Here is a 25465-nt window from a genome sequence, read left to right as displayed (position 1 = left end):
TGAACCCCCGACTGCTGGCGCCCAGAGCCCTCCACAGACAGCCCTTGACCGCAGCTGCAGTCAAACCAACTCGACGGCTTGATTTTCCCTTCCTTTCTGCATCCTTGAGGAATCTTAGAGTCTCTGTACTAAACAAAATGGGATCAAGTCACAGAAAAGGGGATCTTTCCTTCGAGAAAGTAAGCAGCATCCTCCCAGAGACAGCAGTTTGCCCCCCACAGGCTGTGTTTTAAGTCCCTAACACAACAAAACAAAATCCAAGGGCGTTTTATTTAGACAAAGTTTTCTTTTTCACAATCAAATTTGATAATAGCCAAAAGTAAGATCTTGGTCTAAAAAACTTCAAAAAAAACAAAAGCAAAACAGATTCCAACCCCCAAGAATGAGAGAAGGAAAGAGACTGAAGGAGTGTCATTGGAGCTGGGAAGACTTCAATTTGGGGACCACTTGGTGGTTCTAATGGTTGAAAAAAAAATCTGCCTGCAATGCAAGAGACCCAGATTCGATCCATAGGTTGGTAACATCCCCGGAGAAGGAAATGGCTACCCACTCCAGTATTCTTGCCTGGAGAGTTCCATAGACAGAGGAGCCTGGCGGGCTACAGTCCATGGGATTGCAGAGTCAGACACGACTGAGCGACTAACACTTTGACTTCACTCCAGTTGGGTTCTGATGGGATTCTAGTGACAGCTCCTTGTTACTTTCTCTGACCACCGTTCCCCTGCCATTGGCATGCTCGGGGGGCCATGTGGCCAGTGCTGTGGTCCTACCTGCCAGATTATATTCCCCTTTAGCAAGTCCCAGACTTGTCAGAAATGAATGATGGCAAGGCAGATTGCACCTCAAACACGACCTTTGAAGTAAGGCTAATTTATCCGTACACCATGCAAGGATTTACTCACTGCATTTCTGTTCTTTCCTTCCAAGTTCGTTTTGCCGTAAATGTCACAATTTCGTACTCCCCATATTTCACTGTAACTGCCGCCTCCTCTGAGTCGAATGTGCTTTGTTTCAGATAACCAGGGTTTAACGATAGGAATTCTGGTCACCATCCTCTGTCTTCTTGCTGCTGGATGTGTGGTTTACCTCAAAAGGAAGATGTTGATACGACTGCTGTTTACAGATAAAAAAAACACCATTGAAAAGCTAAGGTACCCTGGGTCGGGGTCATCTTTTCAAGAAATGGCATTTGAAAGAACCACTTATCATTGTGTTTCCTTAGCAAAGAAGGGGTCAGATTTTCTGTTGGTTTGGTTGTTTTAACATTTCTTCCAGACCAGCTGCCCCCTTCACTTTCCCCTCAAACTATTGGCTGTTTATTACATAAATAAGCAGGGTATTGATGACTTCCACTGGTGTGTTTTTCCCCACCCTAACCTTGGTAATTTTTATAAGACAGGGGATATTAAAACATTTTTATCAGCTGGAGTAGCTTTTGATCGAAATATATTCCAAGATGTTGCTAAAATGCCAGCATTTTAGCCGGGAAATGTTGCAAACGTTTCCCAGGTGTCACAGAGCTGTGTTTCTATGCATTGCAAGAACTAGTTTAACAGAATAATGGCTCTGGGGGAAAGAACTCAGTATTTATATTTTAGTCCTGTAAGAGATTAAATCTTTTCTCTTGCATGGTTACCACACTGAGTTAAAAGTGAGTGTGTTTTGAGCGATACTGTGAACGGAACAGGAGAAGCCTAGTCAGGCAAAGGTTGCGGCGCCCCCAGTGGCGTGTCTGGGGTTGCCTTGCAGGTGCGTGCGCCCTCCCCGGCCCCCCAGGGGCTCCCAGCCCGGCCAGACCCACCTCACCCATCTCAGCAAAGGCCCGATGAGGAAGCCGCCACCGTCCAGCACACCTAAGGTGAGTTTCCCACAGACGCGAGAGGTGAGTGCGTGTGTGCGTGAGGACGCGGGTTTTTCAGCAAGAAATTGAGCAGGACGCGACCCAGAGACTCTTCCTGAAAAGCACTGGGTCAGCCCCCTCGGGACGACAGAGGCTCCCAGAGGCGACGGCTGGGGCTGGGAGAGGCTCAGGCTGCCGGATTCCACTGTGCCCACATCCCGGGAGGCTCGCGGTCTTGGTCATCACCCCGCCTTCACCCAGGCGGCCGGACTCCGTGGGGGACCTCGTCCTGACGCTGGACCCCTGCTGTGATGGAGGGTGCCATGGGCCGGGCTTGGGGGGCTTCTGAGGCTCCCTGCTACTCCCAGCGTACTTCTAAGGATCACACTGAGGGTGTTTCTAAGAGTTTGGACTTTTCTAAGTTAGTCCCAGAGTATTTCTAAGCGTTACTCTGAGCCCTTGGTTGGCCCCGTTTTGCTCCGACCATGGACTGTGGACGCTCTGTCCAACCCACAGCTTCGAAGAGCTGGATCCTTAAAGGGCCTCCCACTGCCTGCTGTCTCTTAACTTTCCTGCTGAATGTTGTTCCTGGTGAATGTTGACTAGCATTCACTCTGATATTTAGTTTCCCCCACCAAGTGTTTCTGATATGTCTACAAGAATTCCTGAATATTGAACTCATTCAACAAGAGTCCAGAATGTAGCAGGGAACAATGTTAGTGTCAATAAAAGACAAATGATTTTTAAAATCATTATCAGGTATTCAGTAAGCAAAAAAATAAAAAGAAAAATCTGTTTTATCTCCCTCCATCCAAAAAGTGTAGAGAGTTGGGCTCTAAAGAGAAGTCATCCCTAGTAAGTATTGCCACTTTCTACCCCCAACCATGGACATGAGGGAAAAACAGCTTTAGTTGTAAGAGGCAAAGATGCAGCTTTATTTCGAAGGACCAAAAACCAGAAATGACCCAAATACCAATCAACAGGCAGGAGGGTAAACACATTTTATTATATTTACACAGTGCGATGCTATTCAGAATAAGACAGAATGAGCTATTGATACACACGACATCTTGGATACATCTCAAAATAATCATGCCGAGTGAAAGAAGACAGACCAAAAGCAATGATTCCATTTATATAAAATTCTAGAAAATGAAAACCAATTTATAATGACTGAAATTGTGTCAATAATTACTGGGGAAAGGGGAGGGAAGGACTTCACAAGTCAAAGAACTAGTGAAAATGAGACATAGCTCATGACGGCAATGGGTAGGTTCATTGTTTCGCCTATTGTGATGGTTTCATGGGTGTGAAATTTACCAAATCTACATTTTAAATATTGACTGCAACTAGCATTCAATTAAACCTCAGTAAAACTGTTTTGAGAGAGAGGAATAAAAGCGGGAGGTGGGGAGGGGCAGGTGTGTGAGGCTCACGCTGCATCCATTCTCATCTGTCACTAAAAACAAGGCCACCGCGTGGGCAGTGTTCCTCCAGGCCCAGCCCCCAGCTCCGCCCCTGGCTTCCAGGATCCCCGATGCTCCTCCTTCCTCGGTCCTCATTCCTTGTGAACAGTGAACTGCATCTCATTTTCACAAGTCCTTTGAATTTCCTGAATTGCTGGTCTGTGTCTTTATACGCGCTGGCACTTCCTGAGGTGCCTTGCACCTACCTGCTAATTAATTAATCCAGTTTTTAAAAATTCAAGTAGAAATCAATCCCAGAGCTAAATGTACATTTAGGAAGGAAATTTAAAAAAAAAAAAAAAGAGGGGATATAGGTGTGCGTATAGCTGGTTCACCTTGCTGTACAGTGAAAACTAGCACAACATTGAAAAGCAACTATCTCAATAAAGAAATTAAAGCTTAAGGGAAAAGTCAGAACCCAGGGGTTCGGATTTGGGGGTGGAGAAGGGTGCTTCTGTTAGAATTGTTTACGTAAATAATAATGCATTCCCTTTCCTATAACCCCTTGATTTCTCGCCCTTGCTCCAGCCCCTTCCCCCCGCAGCTTTAGCAGAGGAGTTAGCACTGTCCCCCCAGGGGTCACCCAGTAACGATCCCGTCGTGGCTCTTTGCTCTGACCCCACAGGACCACACCCGGAGAGTGCCGCCGTGTCTGCACGTGGACATCAGCAGACCCCTCAAAGCCCTCGACGGCCCTCGGCCGAGTTCCCCGCAGCGAGGGCTCCCACCCCTGCACCAGGCTCCTCGTGTGCCCTGCGTCCCTGCCAGACCCCTGCCGGCCAACCCTGCACTCAGACAGGCCCAGGTACACCGTCAGCACTTAACCTGATGGAGGTGCTTGGAATCCGGACTCTGCTACTTGCTAGTGTCTGAGCTTGGACAAGTTGCTTAAGTTCTTGGCGCCTGTATAAAACAGAGTTAACTCAGCTCCTGACATGGGTAAATGAGATCATCCATGGGAAGCATACTAAATGTACTAAACAGTGTCTGGGGCCTAGTTGTGGTGCAATATAGTTTAGTTATTCTGAGGGATTTTTTAATTTATTTCTGGTTGCTCTAGGTCTTCGTTGCTACGCGTGGGCTTTCTCTAGCTGCAGCATGTGGGCTTCTCACTGTGATGGCTGTGATGGCTTCTCTTGTTGCAGAGCATGGGGTCTAGGGCATGGGCTCAGTAGGTGTGAAGCACAGGCTTAGTTGCTCTGAGGCATGCGGAATCTTCTTGGACCAGGGATCACACCTTTGTCCCCTGCATTGGCAGGCAGATTCTTAACCACTGGACTGCCAAGGAAGTCCTCTTAGGAATATTTTTATCTCTTCTATTCAGAATAGTGAGGGTGTCCATTCAACTTGTCATCTATACCAACAGTCTCCAGGGTCTGGTTTCATGGAAGGCAGTTTTTCCATGGACGAGGGGTAGAGAGGATGGTTTCTGAATGATTCAAGTGCATTACATTTGTTGTGCATTTGATTTCTATTATTGTCATATCACCTTTACCTCAGATCATCAGGCATTAGATCCCAGAGGTTGGGGACCCCTGATCTATATACTACGACATTTTGGAGAATGACAGGTGGCACTGTGAATAATTCAGCTTGACCAATAAAACAGATATTTACAATAAATACAATAAGATTCCTGATACTTTGGCCACCTGATGCAAAGATCCGACTCATTGGGAGATAGGAATGGTAATGGGCCTACTTTCTTACCATTTTTCACCTTCAAAAATTATTTACAGAAATCTTTACCACTGATTTAGTTTCTGCACACCAGTTGTAAGAGTATATAACATACTTTATGTGTATGATCTCATTTTTATACTGTTGGAATTAACAGTTTCTTTTGTATGACAGGAAACTTGAGGTGGGCACAAAAGTAAAAACCAAATGCAAAGCACAAAGATATACATTGTAAGAAAATGTATAACTGGTAAGAAAAATGGTATAACCATCTTAAGCCTCTTAATGTATATAAATATTTTTCAAGACTGACATGCTCTTATGTTCCCATACTAGAGTACAGAGCATCTGTCTCACCATGACTTTGCTAGTATTAAGTATTACTACTTCAAAGCTTTGCCCATTTGATACATAAAATAGCTTTTTCCATCTAGTAGTTCTATAAATTACTGAAAGGGATGTTGACGTTTCCAACTATAAACGTGTCTCTTTTCAGCCATCAGTTTTTACTTCCTGTGTTTTGAAGCTCTGTTGTTTGTGGTACAAAACAATCTGGATTGTTGTGTCTTCTTGGTGAACCGACCCTTTTATCAAGATGTAATGTCCTTCACTTTGGGCTTCCCTGGTAAAGAATCCATCTGCCAGTGCAGGAGATGCAGCAGACGTGGGTTCAATCCCTGGATTAGGAAGACCCCTGGAGAAGGAACTGGCAACTCACCCCAGTATTCTTGCCTGGAGAATCCCATGGACAGAGGAGCCTGGCCAGCTGAAGTCCATGGGGTCGCGAAAGAGTTGGATGTGGCCTAGCAGCTAAACAACAACGACACACGTCCTTCTCTGGCTCTGGTGACTTTGTTCTGAGATCTGTTTTATCTCACATTAGTACATTTGCTCAGCTTTCTTTTGACTGGGGTTTGCAAGGAATGTGTTTTTCCATCTCTTTACTTTTACTTATGTCATTTTACTTGAAATGAGTTTCTGAGAAACAGCGTATAGTCAAGTCATGTGTTTTTCATCCGTTCTGTCAGTCACTGGCTTTTAACTGGTGTGTATGGACCATTTACTTTTAATATAATTATTGATAGAATTGAAGTCTGCCATTTTAATGTTTTTATCATGCTCCTCCTTCCTGACTTCCTGGAGGTTTGTTAAACATTTTTCACTCTTCCATGTTGATTCATCTGTAGTGTTTATGAGAGAAGTCTGTACTTTTTTGTCTGACTGCCTAAGGGCAGAGCTTCTCAGCCTCAGCATCGTTGACATTTTGGGCTGGAAGACTGCCGTATGGGACTGTCCTATGTATCATAGACTGTTTAGCAGCATCTTGCTTTCTACCAGCTGTAGATGGCACTAGCATGTGTAATCATACCTCTAAACATTGCCAGATGTCTCCTAGGAGACAAAATCACCCCTAATTGAAAACTGCTGCTCTAAAGATTACATTGTATGTACATAATGTATCACAGTCTACTGGGATCAATATTTTATCACTTCAAGTGGAAGGTAAAGCTTTACCGTCTTTTCCTTCCCTTGATTCCTCCCCGTTGGTGATATGGATGCCTTCAATGTTACCTTTATGTAGTGAGACCACTTTAGATGTTGTCATTTTTGCTTTTAACCACCAAGCATCATTTTTGAAACTTAAGAAGAATGGTTTGCAGTACCTACTCATATCGTTCCTCCTCCTGTTCTTTCTTCACTTCTGACGTTCCAGGATTCTTTCTGTTATCGTTTCCTTCCTATCTGAAAACACTTCTTTTATTCCATTAGAACAGGTCTGCTGGTGAAAAATTCTCTTAGTTTTCCTTCCTCTGAACATGTCTGTTTCACTCTCTTTACTGAAAAGTATTTTCCATAGATATAGAATTCTGGGTTGACTGTTTTCTTCTTTCAAGATGTGAGAAGTGTTGCCCTGCTTCCTTCTGATCTTCGTGGTGATAAGAAATCCACTGGAAAGTTCCATCCACAGGCTTTGTTCCAGGGAAGAGATGAGGCCTGTTACTGTAGGGAGGGAGGGATAACAGGGCTGGGCCATGTCCAGGATGTGGTACCCAGTGGGGAGAGCAGGGCATGGCTTCTTTCTAGTTTCACGGGGAGGTAGAGTTAGGTCAGGTATGGCCACAATGTATCTCTTACTGGCTCATGCTCTCCTGTTCTTTTAGCTAAAGATAGGCTCTCCTGGGGCCTTTTTTGGTTTTCTCAGTCTGATGCTATTGGCATTTTCAGATTGGGGGAGCACCTCTCCAGAGCCCGGGCCAAGATATAAAGAAGAGGGAAACGGAAAAAACAAGGACTCACTGCTGGGCAGCTCCTTGAGTTCTGAGGTCCCTCTTGTAGTTTGGTCACTGCATCGTGTCTGACTGTGACCCCGTGGACTGTAACCCGCCAGGCTGCTCTGTCCATGGGATTCTCCAGGCAAGAATACTAGAGTGGGTTGCCATGCTCCTCCTCCAGGGGGTCTTCCAGACCCAGGGATCGAAACTGCGTCTCCTGTGTCTCCTGCATTGGCAGGCAGGTTCTTTATCACTGAGCCACTTGGGAAGCCCTCTGAGATCCCTAGCCAGTCCATTTGCTTTTCTCCATCTTTCAGAATGTCTGTCGGTTGCTTTATGGACTTTCTCCAGACTTTTATGTTGTAAGGAGGAATAGGGTGAAATGTGCTTATTTCATCTCATCCAGACCTCATTTCTCTCTGCATTTGTTTGACTGCTGGTACATTTGAACTGCTTTTTGTAAATCTATTAACAAACTGTGTTGGTAAATTGACTGTCCAAGAAAAAAAACAAGCCTTGATTTGTAGGTGATTTCTCTGCTGTAAAAACTCCACCATGATCAGTTTCAGGTTATTGAGGTGATGTCTCTGAATCAGGAGCAGAGAATCAGCTGGTATGTGCTCGTAGTGGCCGGCTCCAGCACACAGCTGCTATTAACTATATTTGTTCTGTGAGTTGTCTGTTCCCATACTTTACCTGTTTTTCTCTATTTGAGAGTTTTTCTTCCTTATTTTTCGAGTTCATTTCCTTAATAGGCTAAGAATACTTACCTATTTCCAGTAATTTACTGTAAACATCTCCCTAGTTTGCCTTTCAGTTTTATTTATGCTGGGGTTTGTTTTTTTTTTTTTGGTATAAAAATTCCAGTTTTGAGTATTTATTAATCCTTGATGAATCCTCCTATTCCTTTTGTGCTTACAAAGTTCTCTCGCATTTCAATCAATCAAGATCCACCTGTAACTTCTTGTTTATTTTGTTGCCTGTTGATGGTATTTTACGTTCATTTTTTTGAACCTGTCTTGGATTTACATTAGTGGAAGGGATGGGTACTTTCTAAACTTCTCTGGGCATATGGATTTTTTTTCGAGAATCTGATGAAGTCTATGAACCCTCGAAAATGCACCCATACGCAATACTACGTACGCAAATTTCAGAAATTCACAGAGCCCATCAGCCTCTTCTCCAAGGATTCTCTTGTCCTGAGGCTTTCCCTGCCTCCCTTTAAGTAGCTCACCCATGTACCATGTGACACTGGGACTCTCACTAACAAGAAAAGATATTTTTACTTGCTGGTGTCTTTTTTTCCTATGAGCAGTGAGTACCTACAGAAGTGATGACGCCCTCAAGATTTCCTTTAAAGCAGGCCTCAAAAAAGGCCTTCATTCTGTTTTATGAAACTAAGGAAATGTTACCCTTTAAACATTAGTAGCTGAAAAATCCACATTTCTCACTCCAAGCTGGGGTCTGTCTGGAGCTTTTCTGAGACATATGATCTGGATTAGGCTCGCGCTTTCTCATCACACCGAGGGGACCAGCATTAATCCCATGCAGGTGCGGTTCCTCTTGGAGGTGGTTCTTGTTTGGCGGCACAGATCGAATCCACTGACCCTTGGTACTCTAGCGTTACCCATGCCCTGTCCCCCAGGACGCGACAGACACACGCTCGGTGGCTAGCCCTGCCTCATCCATCCAGGCTTACCACCCACACTTCGCAGAAGGAAAACGCTTTCGTAAACCCCACAATAATGGTTGACCTCATGTCTGAAGGGTGAGTTGGTTCTTCACAGAAAATGCTCCATCTTGCCATCAAGTGTTCTGTGTGATCTTTAAAACTCAAGGACAGTTGAATCAACTCTCTTCTCTTGTCCACAGATGGGCCTTTCTGGGCTACCATTTCCTTCTCAGGGAAATGAGCCTTGCAACTCAAGCTTCTCAAACTAACTCCTCGGCCTTGATCGAGGAAGCGAACTTTCATTTCCTTTTCATCCTGTCAGCTCTTTGAGAGGAAAAGCATTCAGTATATTCATCTGGCTTTTAGCTGACTGCTGCCAAGTTCTCCTGAAACACAGTCTGAGCATGAAAGGCAAAGTGTGGGCTTGAGAAAAGGCTCTAAAAATGATGGAAAAAAAAAATAAGAAGTCACACACAGGGGTGTGTGGTCACGTACAACTGCGCGCGGGCAGAGAGCCTGATAGAATGGCGCTGTTCTGCTGGCACAGTCCTGGCCCTGCTTTGCCTGGCGTGTCATGTTCGCAAGTCACCAGGAACAGGCACGTCAGTGAGGACCTCAGACCAACCAGCGCCCCTGCCAGCTCACGGACCACCTCAGAGTGTCCGTGAAGTGTCCCCAGGGCCAGCACTGCATCGAGTTCACCGCAGACTCTGGGAGAGACAGAGGAGGAAAGAAAAACAGGGCAAGTTCCAGGAGTGGCTACCAAAGGATCCCAGAGGGCTTGGGGCGGCTTTCTGATGATGTTGTAGCCCCGCGTTCCGGGAACAAACTCACTCAGAAGGACAGTGCAGATAGCGGAGTGCAGTTTATTACACCGGCGGGCCCAAGGCAGAGTCCCCTCCTAGCCAAGGACCCCGACCAGTTTTTGTGAAAACCTTATATACCCTAAGTGTACGTGCCCAAACCCACCTCCCCAAATTCCCTGAAACTAGTCTGAACAAAGGAAAAGAAAGATGCAATCAAAGTTAACCCATGATTCATATGCCTTAAGCCTAGGTAGTTAACAGTGGACAGTAAGCCACAGGCCTGTGGTCATACTCCATAATAGAATGTATGATTCTATCCGGTTACACAGATAATCGGGGTATTCCTTTAGGGACGAGAGTCTAGGTGCGAGCCCTGGGGCTCTTCCCTCCGGGGGGCCTGGTTTTCCAGTTGGCATGTTGTTTCCATAGATACTGGGCATAGAGCTCAAAGTTCACAGTCTGGCCCAAGACAGAGTCCTGCTTTCAAGTGGAGCCTGTTCTGTTTCCTCCTATTTGTGGTTAATCTTAAGATATTTTAGGTGGTTTTTTACTCTGGATTACAAAAGTGTTCAAAACATAGAACCTTGCACCCCAGAAAAATCCACTTTACTGTACGGTCGTGTTAAAGTAATATATATTAAAGAGGAGCATGTGTCCTGAGCAGAATTCTGGAAGTGTGTCTTCGGGTGGCAGGCTTGAGCTCTGACTCCCAGCCAGGCAGGGGGAGAGACTGCGTCCATGAGCTCATGAGCTGTGCTTTGTAACGTGAAAGGATTCCTTGCCCTGACCCCAGACATCATCCATAAAGTCTACTGACTTGACTTCCATGAGGGAAGGGCCCCGAGAGGCCCCAGGTGAGCCAGAGACTCCAGGAGAAGAAACATCTGACACGGAGTTTTATGTTTTCCTTTTCTGCCTGCCGACTCCCTGCCACCCTGGAACCTCAGCGCAGGTGTGGGTCTCAGGGTGGTCGGCAGGTGAGGGAGAGGCTGTGGTTACACCAGGGGCACGTGTTCAGGGGAGAGGACAGCTCCCCGCAGGCTCAGTCCTGAGCTCCCGGGAGAGGATCCAGCCTGGGAGAGCCCAGGCTGGGAGGCAGTGGGCACAGCGCCCGGACACAGACAACACCTGGGCGTGGGTGGAGTGTCATACCATCACCCAGGAGAGGGTCTCACGTCAGTGAAGATGAATTTAAAAAACAGGTGTGGTTCGAGAGATGAGGACCTGTGAGGACACTTGGGTGATTGTCTTACCTGCCAACCCCCAGGGCGCCTAAATGTGCTCCCCGCTGAGACGAGGGACAGGCTGGGGGGGGCAAACTTTGGAGTTTCATTAGATTTCTAGGCTGTAGCAAACTGAGATCCTTTATGCACTTTATTATGACTAATAGGCTTAATTCACTCATCTAGAGTTTAAATAAAGAGCATGTTCAATGTCACATCTAAGAAATAGATTTCTCCGCTCACAGAATTATATCTAGAGAAGTCTGTGCTAAGAAGTAGATCGAAATGCAATTTTCTGCTGTCAGATTGCAATGTGCCATGATTCTAATGGGAGTATAAGTGGCACCTTCAATCCATAGATGGGCCATCCTTCAAACGAGTAAAAACCTCATGAAAGCGTCACTTAGCACGTAGCTGTGATTTTTTTTAAGGTTTGCTCCATAAAACGGCATTTGAACTGTACATGCTGACGTGTGACACTACTGGGATTGTTTTATTTTTTTAAGCCCTTCATTTCCTGGGAAAAGTTAGGAAGTGGGTTTCCTCTGTAGAATCTTATCAGTGAGTAATGCTACTGACCTGACTGGCTAAAGTTGTTTTTCCAGTTAGATTAGCTTCTTTACTAGAACAACAGGAAAAAAGAAGAAAAGCAACTGAACCTATCTCTTAGATTGATTTTTGCTGAATTCAATTCCTTTCTTGAGACAGCAGATGGGCTTATGAGAATATCTCCCAGCCCAGTTTCTGGCATGTCTCTGTGCTGCAGAAATTCCAGCAAAGGCAGGATCAATTCCTATTTTTATTCTTATAACTGAATGGTCTATAATTTATAATTGCATGTGTGTGTATGCCTGTTTGAGTTATTATCCTAAGTGTTCTAGGATAAGGAGCGTCTCAGTTGTGTTTTGAGTTGTTATGAAACAGCATGTGTTGAGCGCCAATTATGTGGCTAGTGCTCCCTGGCTAAGTGCTTTGCGGGCATTTCTAACCACCTGGAGGAGCCTCGGAGGCAGATACCACCAATAGCCCCATTTTGCGGACAAGGAATCAAGGCAACGTGAGGCCAAATAGCAAGACCCCCAGAGGTGGAGATCAGGGCTGCAGTCTTAAAACGGCTGCACAAACAGGTGGATACAGAGGGGGCAGAAGAAAGAAACTGCAGGAAGACAGTGATGGCGAACAAGTCTGAGATCACTGGCTGCCTCGGCGATCTTTAATTCATTTTCCCCATTTTTGCCACAGATGAAGGTGATGGGGTAGAACAGGGGAGCCCTTGCGCATCCTGCAAAGCCTCATACAGTAACAAGAGAGACTTGCATTTCTCTTCGCTTTTGCTTATAGTAGTACCATGCTCCAGCCATTTGTCTTCATCGGTCTTTCTTAGAACCAGCCCTTGTTCAGAAACATAACAGTGGTTGTGTTGCATTCCAGATACTCCTGGCACCTTTTTTTTAATGTGTTTTTAATTGAAAGATAATTGCTTTACAGTATTGGTTTCATTTCTGCCAAACATCAATGTGAATCAGCCAGAGGTGTACATATGTCCCCCTCCCTCTTGAACCCCCATCCCACCCCTCTAGGTGGTCACAGAGCCCCAGTTTGAGCTCTTGGAGTCATGTAGCAAATTCCCACTGGCCGTCTACTTTGCATATGGTACTCCATGCTACTCCATTTGTCTCACCCTCTCCTTCCTCCCCACCACCTCCTGTTTCCCTAAGTCTGTTCTCTATGTCTGCCCTCCATTCCGGCCCTGCAAATAGGTTCATCAGTACTGTCTTTCTAGAGTCCATGTGAAAAATCCTCCATGCATTGTTTGTAGAGGTGAGATTTTCGGTTCAGTGATTCTGACATGACATTTCTCCTCCTCCACACCTTATCTGTGTCTGTAGAACATACAGCTCAGTATACTTTGTAAAACAAGGCTGGCCAATATTGTACATCTCTTCTAAGATGGTAGAGCAATCAGACTCGATGTAAGTAGTGTCAGAGGGAAGTGGGGAGAGCTATTTCAAAGAGCCCTCCCTCCCCCAACCCACACAAAGAGTGATGAACAATTAACACGGGCTGTTACTTATAAGCAGTAACTATTCGCTCATAAATGCTTGGTAAGGATACAAATAGGAGCAAAGCTAATTTAGACCATGATTTCAGAGCCATCAGGTCCTGGCCAGTCCCTCTGAGGTTGAGCCCAAACTTGCAGAGTTGTCTGCCATGGAACGAATTCGCATCTGAATGAATTTGAATGAGGACTTGCACCCTTCTGATCTGTGTGGGCATCTGATACTTAAACCAGCACTCACAGCGTTTGCAAGCCTGATGATCTAGACCCTTGCTTATCAGAAATGCCAGTACATACTGAGAAAAGGAGATCTATTCGTCAGGATATACTCCCAAGGAAGGGAGGTGAAATACGAGAAAACTGATCGTTATAAAAACCTGTATTGCATGATACAGGGTGCTCGGGGCTGGTGCACTGGGATGACCCAAAGGGATGGGATGGGGAGGGAGGTGGGAGGGGGGTTCAGGATGGGGAACACATGTACACCCATGGCGGGTTCAAGTCAATGTATGACAAAACCAGTACAAAAAGAAAAAAAACCCTGTATTACTGAAGGCAAACCTAAAACTGGGGAGCGTCCTCCATGTCTTCTCTGCTTCTCAGATTTCATCCTTTTACCCAGATGTCCCCCGAGACCCCCCTCCTCCCAAGCCTTCCTGCAGTCTTCCCGGGGTCTCCTCACTCACCTGCCGCCTCGGTCCAGAGTTCCCTGGACACCTGGCCTGCTCCATTTGAGAAGGCATGAGACTGTTAGACCTTTCCAGGCACACCTAAGCCCAGCCCCTTGAACACAGTAGACATGTAGGAAGTACACTGAATTGATGTGAATTCTCAGTAGTAAATAGTCAGCCTTGTCACGGAATCACATCCTCCCTCGGGGCCCACACGACCAGTGAGCTGTAGGTGAGTGAAGATCTTAGTCACTTCATCCTGTAAATATGAACTGTAGCTGCTGCCCAGCTAATTCAGTCGGTAGGGCATAAGACTCTTAAATTGTAGCTACCAAGGTTTGGGACTCCTGCTCACTTCTGCCTACCCAGTACTTCCAGAAATTTCAGCTAAAATATTTGGAGTTTCGTATCATATACCGAGGCTTCCCAGGTGGCACTAGTGGAAAACAATCTGCTGATCAGTGCAGGAGATGCAAGAGACACGGGTTTGAGCCTTGGAGCGGAAAGATCCCCTGGAGGAGGAAATGGCAACCCAGTCCAGTACTCTTGCCTGGAGAATCCCATGGACAGAGGAGCCTGGCGGGCTACAGTCCCTGGGGCTGCAAAGAGTCAGACACTCCTGAGCGAATGAGGAGAGCACATCATGCACTAATATTCACATGACAAACTCATCTGATGCAGAAGTACCTTTATCTCCCTGGAGAGAAATAACTTCAGAGGGAAGCCATTCAAGTGATTACAGTATTCAAAGGAGTGTTTGTTTTCCACTCACTTCTATTACTGTAAACACCCAAATTGTACATGAAAAAAATGGATGCCTGACACTTTACCTTTATATTGTAATGGCAATGGATGCCTATAAGTAAAACTTCCAACCGTGTGAGGGGTTATTTGGGAAGGAATCTCCCTCCCACCTCTATCACCAGACTCACTTCCCAAAAGCAGTCATTGACACTCGGTTTTTGTAAAGTGTCATTTAGAATACAGTGAAAACTCTCTTCCACCTGTGTCTCTGCAGAGTGAGAGGTTATGGAAAAGTTGGAAATTTTCAAATGACATTATAAAGGTGCAGTGAAACCTCTCTACCCATCCCCCATCTTCAGCAGCCATCCCCTTGCTATTGCTATCTCATACATTGGAAGTACCATCACTCTGCTATCACTCTTAGTTCAAACCTTGGATCCTAATTTTGAGATCAAGTAGCAGCACATCTGGTACTGCTTTCCACTTTGGTTATTCCAGATCGACCTCATCCTTTCCACTGACTGGGTAGTATTTCCTGGCAGGACCACACTGTAACTTCTTTAACCTGTCCTATACTGATGGCCACATGGGTGGTTTCATCATTTGACACTTCAAACAGGCATATTCTTGCCCAGGCAGCTTGAGCTCATGCATGACAATGGGTGCAAGACAAATTTCTGGGAGCACAATTGCTGATCAAAGGCCGTATGCATTTAGAAACTTGATAAATGAGGCAGAAATGCCTCTAAAGGACACATCCCTATTTCTGTTCCCCAAGTCTTCATCAATGCAGTGTATGCAGAGATTTTTCTTATCTTTGCCAATATGATAGGTTGAAAAAAAAATCTACATGTTTTTCTTCCTATATATGAGATGGGGGATCTTTTCACAGGTTTAAAATCCATTTTTTTTTCCCTTTTTCGTAAACTGGTTTGTCACCTCTTTTGTCGCTTTTTGTTGTTAGAAGGATTTGTCTACCCAAAGATTGCAAACGTGTTTTTCTATTTCAAATAGCTTCATGATCTTTTTTTCACATGTAAGTATTTGATCCATCTGTTATTTAGTGTATGAAAGGAAGTAGGAATCCAACTTTTTCTAGATAACCTCCTGACTAATCCTTAGCAGTGTTCATTGTGGTTGTGTATTTATTTGTCCTTTATTGGCTTATCTTTTCTAGATTAGATTTATCCGGTTCCTCCTCCATTCTTCGTTGTTGTTCAGTCTCTAAATCATGTCCGACTGTTTGCAACCCCATGGACTGCAGCAAACCAGGCTTTCCTGTCCTTCACTACCTCCCAGAGTTTGCTCAAACTCATGTCCATTGAGTCGGTGATGCTATCCAACCATCTCATCCTCTGTCGTCCTCTTCTCCTCCTGCCCTCAATCTTTCCCAGCATCAGGGTCTTTTTCCAATGAGTCAGTTCTTCACATCAGGTAGCCAAAGTATTGGAGCTTCAGCATCAGTTCTTCCAATCAGGGTTGATTTCCTTTAGGATTAACTGCTTTGATCTCCCTCCTGTCCGAGGGACTCTCAAGAGTCTTCTCCAACAGAACAAGTTGAAAGCATCAATTCTTTGGCACTCATCTTTCTTTATGGTCTAACTTTCACATTCTCCTCCACTCCACCACCCCCAGAGAACCAGCCCTAGATTTTACATATGATTTTCCTTTTACTGCCATTAGATCACAGAAACATTACTTTCATCTCCCCTCTATAAATTTGAGATAATATCTCTCTCATTGGACTTTGTGATAATTAAATGAAAACATGTAACTTTATTAGGATATCTGTAATGTCTTTGCTAAATGATAGTAATTTTTTACTTTTTATTCTGCTCTTATCTTTATCACTTCCATTTTTCTTTTGTACGTAGCTTAATATTTCTCTAACTTCTTAGATCATTATTTCATTTATATTAATATTTGATTACATAGCATATAAATCTAGAAGTTTCCCAAACACTGCTTTATCTGTGCCTGTTCTCATTTTTGTGTTTTCTATGTTTATAATTTTAAAATTGTCTGTTTTCTCTTTTGTTTTCTCCTTTGGCCCAAATATTGAAATTTATTCTGTTGTTATATTAATATTTTAAATAGATTTCCCCACTGTCTAAAAGCAGAGCGTTTCTATGAAACCTTTCATAAGCCATAATGGCATAAAGTGAAGAAGCGATTACCTTAGGACACATCTTGTTAAGGGATGCACATGGAGATAAAGCACAGACGCTCACTGGCAGGGTTCAGAGCTCTGGCGGGCATGCCGAGTGTAGTTCCTGGGGCAGGCTGGTGGTGCCACTCCCTCTGCTCAATGGCTGTTGCCCCCCTAAATGCTGAAAGCTGGCTGTTTGCCTTTTTGTGTGTGAAAGCAAAGATCCTCTTCAGATTTCTGTCGGTTGGTGAAAACAGGTACTAATGTAGGTCTTTCATAAAAGTGAGGGTCAAGCAAACTTTTGGAAATTGGGGAATACCTGTATTTAAAAATATATAAATGTAAAAATGATCCAAAATTCACCCATATTTATACTGCATAAAAATAACCATTGTTACCTGTTTCTCTAGGTATACAGTTATTTAACTTTCAGATATATGCATATATTTCTTTTAGAAAAGGAAAAGTTAAATAGTAGAGACTGCTTCAGCCCACTCCAGATACAAGCTCTGTCCTAAGTTTGGTGTGGATTTTCTGTGTGTGTGTGTGTGTGTGTGTGTGTGTGTGTGTGTGTGTGTGTGCGCGCGCATGCTAAGTCACTTCAGTCGTGTCTGACTCTTTGGGACCCCACGGACAGCAGCCCGCCAGGCTCCTCTGTGCATGGGATTCGCCAGGCAAGAACACTGGAGTGGGTTGCCATGCCCCCTCCAGTACTCTTCATATGTTTTTACGAAAGTAGGTATCCATGAATAATATATATGACTAGTATTTTGTTTTTCAGTTTATATAAATGGTATCAAACTAAAGCATAACAAAATATGTACTCATCTGTGTTTTGCTTTCTGTTTCTGGATGTTCTCTTTGGTTCTTACTCAGATATGAGGCTTGTCTTTTATTTTTTATAATAAGAATGTCTGCTCCAATAATTTCCAAATCCAAAATCTTTGTGTGTGTGACTGCTGAGGTTTTATCCCTCCTCCTTCTCTCTCTCTCTCTCTCTCTCTCTCTCTCTCTCTCTCACTCTCATGACTCCCTGCTTCCTGGTCATTTCCTGTGAGCCTACTTCACTGCAAAGTTCCCTGGGAGCTCTTGCAGGTCTAGGATGAAGGCTGCTCCCCCCGGAGAGGGTGCATTTGCGTCTGTCAGGTGGCCACGGCAGCACCAGCTTGAGGCCCAGTGACATGACTCGGGGCTTACTGAGCCACCCAGGGGACGGGTGATGTGACATCAGCTTCTCGTCACAAAGGGCAGTTTATGGTTACAAGTCGTCTGCCCAGCACCAGGGGCACTCTCCCTGCAGTCTCGCTAGGGATAAGGGAACTGTCCCTGCCAGTCTGGTGGGAATGGACAATGATAAGTGTTGATTTCTGGAAGATTCTTATCCTGAGGTATAGTCTTCTGCAGAGTCCAGCTTGATCGAGGAGAGGTCGGAAAGAGAACTGGGACTGGTGCCAACCTTTAACCCCTGCATCCCTCACCTTACAGGGGTATCAGAACCAAAACCCAGGTTTCCCTGTTGGGCAAATGCCTATAGCTTCAGTGTACTAGTTACCCCCCTGGGCTTCTGCTTTCACTTAGATACTGGCCTGATAACATCTTACTATCTTGTAGCTCTTGATACTTTTAAGAAAAAAATTTAAATACATTCTACCCAACAATTTGAGAGAGAAGGTAGGTCAAAATAACCCAGCCCATGATGAATCTAGAAATGGATGATCGACCTTCTAACTTCGGTTAGTTCTGTAATGTCTAACTTACAGAACTGTCTGTATTACAGCTTGTAACATCTACTTTCTGTTCTGTAGCCATAATTCCCACAATTTTGTTAGTCTGTGGTCTACATTGAAGTGATTTAGTACTCCATCTTTTTGCCACTGAGACATCCTTTTCCTGTCTGGCTGGAGTCCATTCTGTTGGACTTTCAGAATTTCTTCTAGAAGAACTCTTGCAATGCATTTTCTCTGAATTTTTGCATGTTCAAAGACATCTGGCTGTTGCTTTACTTTTTCAATGATGTTTTAGGCATAAAATTAATGGATCACATTTTTCCTTCCTTGAAACTCTTCTATGCATGCTTCCTCTATCTGCTCTGAAGAAATCAGAAGCTGGCTTATCTTTTTTTTCCTTGTAAGTAACATGATTCTGTATCCTTGAAAGTCCTGCAGCTTTAAACAGTTGTATCTTATTTCTGATGTTGTTGTTCTTCAGTTGCTCAGTCATGCCTGACTCTTTGTTACCCTATGGACTGCAGCATGCCAGGCTTCCTTGTCCTTCACTGTCTCCTGGAGTTTGTTTAGACTCATATCCACCGAGTCAGTGATGCCATCCAATCATCTCATCTTCTGTCACCCTCTTCTCCTCCTGCCCTAAAGCTTTCCCCGCATCAGTCTTTTCCAACAAGTCAGCTTTTCACATCAGGTGGCCAAAGTATTGGAGCTTCAGCTTCAGCACCAGTCCTTCCAATGAATACTCAGGGTTGATCTCTAGGATGGACTGATTTGATCTCCTTGCTGTCCAAGGGTCTCTCAAGTGTCTTCTCCAGCACTACAGTTTGAAAGCATCAGTTCTTCAGTGCTCAGCCTTCTTGATGGTTCAATTCTCACATCCATGGATGACTGCTGGAAAAACCACAGCTTTGACTATATGGACCTTTGTCAGCAAAGTGATGTCTCTGCTTTTTAATGTGCTGTCTAGGTTTGTCATAGCTTTTCTTCCAAGGAACGTTTCTTTTAGTTTCACGGCTGCAGTCACCATCTGCAGTGATTTTGGAGCCCAGCAGAATAAAGTCTGCCACTGTGATGGGTCTCATGCACTTCCCCTTCTCATGCACTTCAGTGTACACTTTCCAGGACTTGACTCTCTCAGGAAAGGTTTTGCGCGTTAATGCTGAGTATCTTTTCTCTCTGCAGTATTTGCTCGGACCCCTAAGTGGCACCGTCACCTTTGCTGGTGGTGTACTTTACCCTTGACCTTTTCCTGCTTCCCCTCGGCTGGGCCCCCGTGGCCCTGACTCTGTTCAGTGCATCCAGGCGCTTGGTTTTCATTGTTGCTTCGGTTTTTCCTTCCCTGTTTCTCTTGACTTTTGCCAGCTCCTCCTCTTTGCTTCCTTACATACACATTTTTGCCAGCGGGTTCTTGGTTGGCCCTTTGTTTATTGTGGTTCCTTCCTTCCTTCTTTCAGTAGTTTTGATTAGTGTGTCTGGATTCCTCTTTAAAGGAAGGGAGGTCTCCTGGGAGGAAGAACCAGTTGCAGGTCAGTTGGGGGAAGGGCCAGGTCAGAGCTCAGGACCAGCTCTTAAACTGCCCGCCTCCTGGGGCACCTCGGGGACCGCGGACTTTGAGGGACGGTGGTGGTTTAGCCTCCTCTGCTGTCAGCAGAGACCCTGCCAGCTCCCCTCCCCTGCTCCAGGCGTGCGCAGGTGGCTGAGCTCGTCTGCTCTGCCTTCAGCCCTGACCCGTGTGTCAACGGCTCGCTCCCCTGTCTCGTCCTTGGCAGGCAGGGTGGGTACTCTTTCAGGTTGTCCCTTTCATGGGCTCCTCTCGGCCAGGCCTGCTGCACACTTTGCATCCTTTTCTCATATATTCAGCTTTCCCAGAAGTGGAGTCTTGCTCCTCCTTCTGCATTTTCTTTACTGTCTTCAGGTGGTTTTAGAAGGAAAGAAGCAAGGACCTCTTCCAGCTAAATGCAAACATGTTCTTACAAGGACGCCTGCCGCTTCTGAATAAAGAGGAAAAAGAAGTCGAGGCATTTCCCCGGGAACCAGTTATCCCTGTTGTTATCACGAAGCTTCGGTTCCTGCAGGGCCAGGGATGGGCCAGATGGTGAGCAGGATTCATGCTGCCCTACCCCCAGCTCAGCCCTGCACAAGCTCACTGGGACCTCTCTGGCATCCCTGGCATTTTCCTGTGATAACATCCAGTCCCCCTGGGGGGATTCCCTCTGGAGAAGCAGGATGCACTTCCTCTTGCTGATCATGCAGACAGAGATAACAGTTGAGAATTCTCTATGACCATCAAGCCAAAGGGCTACTATATTTGGGTCCAAAAATTTATTCTCATCCCTCTAAAAAATATTTGGAATATGTGACTATTGCTAAAACATGAGTGGAAAATGGAGAAATGAGAACAGTCCATATTTTTTATAACATTACTTATTTATTTGTGGTCGCTTTGGGTCTTTGTTGCTGCGTGGGCTTTTCTCTAGTTGCAGTGAGGGAGGGAGGCTCCTCTCCAGTTGTGGGGTGTGGGCTTCTCATCGTCGTGACCTCTCCTGTGAAGCACGGGCTGTAGAGTGAGTGGAATTCAGTAGTTACGCACTAGGGCTCAGTGGTTGTGGCTTCCAGGCTCCAGAGCAGACAGTAGATTTTGGTGCATGGGCCCAGCTGCTCCGTGGCATGTGGGATCTTCCCAGACCAGGGATCAAACCCAAGTCTCCTGCCTTCGCAGGCAGACTCTTTACCACTGAGCCACCAGGGAAGCCCAAGACCACTCTATTTAGTAACAGACCTTCATTTTTTTCCCGTACCTAGAAAGTTGGAGAGCATCTGAACTCGTTTCCTTTTTAAAAATGAAAGTCAGTCTAAAGAAATGTTTGTTGAGTGTGGAGTTTATGTTCATTGAGGCCCGGAGTCATTCCTCTGCTCCATCCTGATAGCTCTTTGTGGCCGGGCTGGATTGGACTTCTTCGGGAAAGCCCAGGTCCAGGTTTTGCAAAGGCAGCTTGAAAAATGATACCTCAAGGGGAGTGCGGAAGCTCCGCCCCTCTCTCCAAGGTCAGAGCAGCTGCAGGGGCTTCTGCCCAGATGATTCTGGGGCTCCAGGTCTGATCCCTGAGAAGGGAGGACCCCTCATCTTTGACTAACTCTACTGTTCTATGAAGCCACTTTGTCCCGGTTGGACCTGGTGGGAAGCTGGCATCTTACCTAGGCAGCTACCGGTTTCATGTTTCCATAGACACCTGTCCTGGGTGTGGCAGGAGGGAAGCAGATTGGTGTCTCTCCTGAGCCCAGGTTTGAATCAAAACTTTCAGTCAACATCTCAACTCTTTGGGCTTTTATCACTACGGTGACTGTATAATTTGTCCTCTAAACCAGGACACATTAGAGAGACTGTGATTAATAAATTCAACGCTACCATAAATTGAGAATGTCCCAGGCAAACCAGAATGAATGGCCCACCTAATTACCTCCTAAGCTTTCAGTGATAAATCCAAATATATTGTGATACCTTGTAACATACATCTCACATTCTCTCCAGCCTTGCAGTAAAAACCTGACATTATCTTTACTAGCAAGACTAGATACTTATTCATACTTAGTGGCAAAACTAGTCATCATTTAGTCATGAATTATTTAATCTTCAAAGTCTTTCAAGTTTACGGGGGCATGCATTCCTTTTTTGCAGCGCACACTAATATCTCGCTCATAGTTTTCTGCCATCTTACAGGAAACGGAACTTGATTTAGTGCCACGGTTTATCACCCAGCGTGGGTCTACTGGGAGGATTATGGCGCTTTTATTAATCTTTTTTTATTGGAGTATAGTCGCTTTACAATGTTGTTCGTTTCTGCTGTTCAGCGAAGGGAATCAGCTGCACATATGCATGTATCCAGTCTGTTTTCAGTTTCCTTTCCATTTAGGTCACCACAGAGCACTGGGTTCCCTGTGCTGTATGGAGTTTATTGGCTATTTATTTCCTGTATAGTTGTGTGTGTGTACGACTAGGGTGCTTCTAGGTGGGTCCGTTCACTCATTCGATAATAGTAGCTTATTGGTCGCTGTGTGCCAGGCTCCGTGCTGAGAGGTTAGTAGACCATCTCTCCCTTAACCCTTGCATCACCTTCTCTCGACAACGTGGGGAAGTTGCCTAACTTGAGTGTTCTCTCGGTTTGCATCAGCGCAGAGCCTGGTCAGGTACGCAGACAGCCTGGCCTCGGTGCTTGTGTTCATATGGGTCTGTATCCCTAGTGAAAGGTGTGTTCTCTCTTACATCCTGCGGGCTGTTAGTGTTTCCTTAAATGAGCACTCGTGTGCAGATGTCCCTTGTAAGCCTGTCCCTAGTTCAGTGGCTCTCTCCTCTCCCCGTTTGCCCCTTGTCTCAACTTGGCGTATTTTCTGTGCAGCTGTGGTTGACAAACTTCTGTGGTATTGTGGCTTCCTCTGCTTTACAAAGTGAAAGTGAAAGCCGCTCAGTCGTGTCCGGCTCTTTGCCACCCCATGGACTATACAGTCCATGGAATTCTCGAGGCCAGAATACTGGAGTGGGTTGCCATGCCCTTCTCCAGGGGATCTTCCCAACCCAGGGGATCAAACCCAGGTCTCCTGCAGCTGACCCACAAGGGGATAACATTAAATGGGGGGGGGGGGGTACTATATTATCACATTCTTTTAACTGAGCTCTGACTGCCATGGAGAGGTAATCAGTGGGGTGAGTACCATGAGAAAGTCAACTCAAATGTTCTTAAATCATCTTGGGTAGTCCTGGATGTATGGAATACTGAGTGTGATCCCAGGGGGTGAGGCCACCTGTTATTAGGATGTCCTGTCTTCCTTGAGTTCCTGGCGCCCTTGCCTGCACACATTCTGTGGACACACGAGTGTTTCTAGGCTCCAAGGCCCAGAGCAGGTGGTGTCTTGATGCCTAGGTTCACCCTGGGCTCCAAACAGCATAGTCAATGCCCACCGACTCCCCAGCGTGGCTCCAGTGAACCCCCCTCTCACAGTAACCAAGGAAGGAACCCCAGGAACACGGGTGCCTTTTAATCATTGTTATCCATGTTCTGGGCGTTTCCCATGCATGATGTAGTCCTCCTAACAACGCTATGAGATGGGTCTTTGTTCTTTCCCACTTTACACCCAGAGAAATTGAGGTTCAGAGAAGTCTAGAGATGTGCACGAGTCCCAGAGTGCTGGTATTTGCATAAAATGCAGAGCAGAAACTCCAGCTTCATGCTCTGCCCACCCTGCAGTGCCAGCTCCCTCACTGGCCTCTGCTGGACGTGGATTTTCCTCCTGGGTGTCATTTTCCAGGCGTGTTGGTGACTCTTTGAACGAATCCTTAGCAAGTATTTCAGTAGAGGAACGGTAGCACATTTCATGGGGAGCAGCTTGACTGAACCCATGTTGGTGGGAGAGGGTGGCCCCCTCCCTGTCTGGGTCACCCGCAGCTGAACCAGTCCTATTAGAGGGTTCCGGCAAATTTGAAGAAACGAGTGCGTTCCTTGAAAAGATTTCCACCCGCTTCTCATGTTGGGCCTTTATAAAGTGAAAAAAGAAACCTGAAAAGCACAGGGGAAATTGGCCATCGTCTGGGTAACAGTGAGGCAGAGATGCCAGCAACTCTACGTCCAAGGCCAATCAGCAACGTGGCATCTGAAGACTCGTCTTTGAGTGTCTGTAACTAAATGATGGTGGTTTGGTGGTTTATTCGCTAAGTCATGTCCGACTCTTGTGACCCCAGTGGACTGTAGCCCGCCAGGCTCCTCTGTCCATGGGATTTTTCAGGCAAGAATACTGGAGTGGGCTGCCATTTCCTTCTCCAGGGAATCTTCCCAACCCAGGAATCAAACCCGGGTCTCCTGCATTGCAGGCAGATTCTTTACCGACTGAGCTATGATGCTGTGATTAAATCTTTAACACAACACACTCATGCACGCATGCACACACACACACACCACCACACCTCTACAGTGAGGGGACTGTAGTCAGAAAGTTTATAGGAAGTGAAACTCGTGCTGCATAGCAACATAAACACCCTCCTCTCCCTAGCCCACTCTCCAGGGGACTCTAGTGGCTTCTGAAGTCAGTGTCTCGTCCAAGTGCACGGAGATGGTGATCATGCCTCACCTTATGGTTTATTGCAGGGAACGCGTAAGCCAAGCCCCCCTCAGAAGCCGCTGCCTGCAGACCCTTTGAGCAAGACAGCTCGCCTGGCCGGTGCCTCCACCAGGTCCCCGGGACGGCAGGAGTCCACGCTCCGCCTGGCGCCCATCAGGTTGGTGATCACCCTCTTCCCTCTCTTCCTCCCCGAAAGCATGTGGGCCAGCTGCATGGGCCATGCTTCTCAAGCCACTGGAGGACACAGGAGTGTGGTGCCGGCTGTGGGTCCCGCACTCCCCACCCCTGGGGGCAGGGTAAGACAGACGCAAGGGCAGATCTTGAAAGGAAGCAGCCGGGAGCTATAGAATTGGTCGCTCTTAGCAGTGATCCTGGCCTGCCGGTGAGATCAGCTCAAGATCAAGTAGAACAGATCCCTCAGAGCAGCAGCTGATGATCTGGGCCAGGGCACAGCCAGCCGCCAAGCGGTGCAGGATTGGGGCAGCGGGACTCCTGCCTCCAGCAACATGACTGGGGCTGTGACGGTTTCTCCTCGGTCCCGGGGATCCCGAGAAACGAGGTGAGGTTGGAGGCCCGGGCATAAAAGAAGGGGAATGGAAGAAGTTAGGCTGAAGAAACTGCTGGGCAAGGGTAACCGGGAGCTTCCCACTCAGTCGGCTAAAGAATCGCCTTTGCAGACTGAGCAGCCGCTGTGGGTCATCCCCTCTGCCCTCCCCCAGGGGACTAGGCCCGAATCCTGACTCAGGCAGGGAGGGTTAACCCAAAGGTGTGCTGGAGCCAGCTCCCGTTGGTTTGTAAGAACTATTAAATTTCCAAGAATTTAGCCAGCTAGGTGTTAAGCCTGGCCCTTCTTTAAAATTACGTAAACTGGAAATGATGCCAGTTATATTAAAAACAAAAGAAATAAATGCTCAGAGCCCCAGATTTCCTTTTTTTTTTTTTTAACTACATTTTACTGCCATCCACTCTCTTGAGGTTACCTGCATCTGTCATTTCTGGGTGATGGGAATACCACGCCCTGGCGACCACTCCACAGCTCTTCCATGC

General features: G+C 46.0%; 1 protein-coding gene across 2 annotated transcripts in view; it reads left to right on the top strand.

Moving 5' to 3' along the window:
- The window catches only part of ADAM12 (ADAM metallopeptidase domain 12), a 383818-nt gene that overhangs the window by 349471 nt on the left and 8882 nt on the right, over positions 1-25465 (top strand). For both annotated transcript variants that reach the window (XR_010661569.1, XM_065923533.1), the window contains exons 19-22: positions 1016-1151; positions 1750-1858; positions 3932-4111; positions 24445-24575. Coding sequence is in view for 1 of the 2 variants with exons in the window: in XM_065923533.1 (XP_065779605.1) it covers positions 1016-1151; positions 1750-1858; positions 3932-4111; positions 24445-24575 (556 nt within the window). In the remaining variant the exon portion in view is untranslated. The remainder of the gene's footprint in view (positions 1-1015; positions 1152-1749; positions 1859-3931; positions 4112-24444; positions 24576-25465) is intronic.

This window comes from Muntiacus reevesi, chromosome 2, assembly GCF_963930625.1.
Source record: "Muntiacus reevesi chromosome 2, mMunRee1.1, whole genome shotgun sequence".
NCBI lineage: Eukaryota > Metazoa > Chordata > Mammalia > Artiodactyla > Cervidae > Muntiacus > Muntiacus reevesi.
Note: the sequence above shows the minus strand (reverse complement) of the source record. Positions and strands in the feature narration are given on the sequence as shown.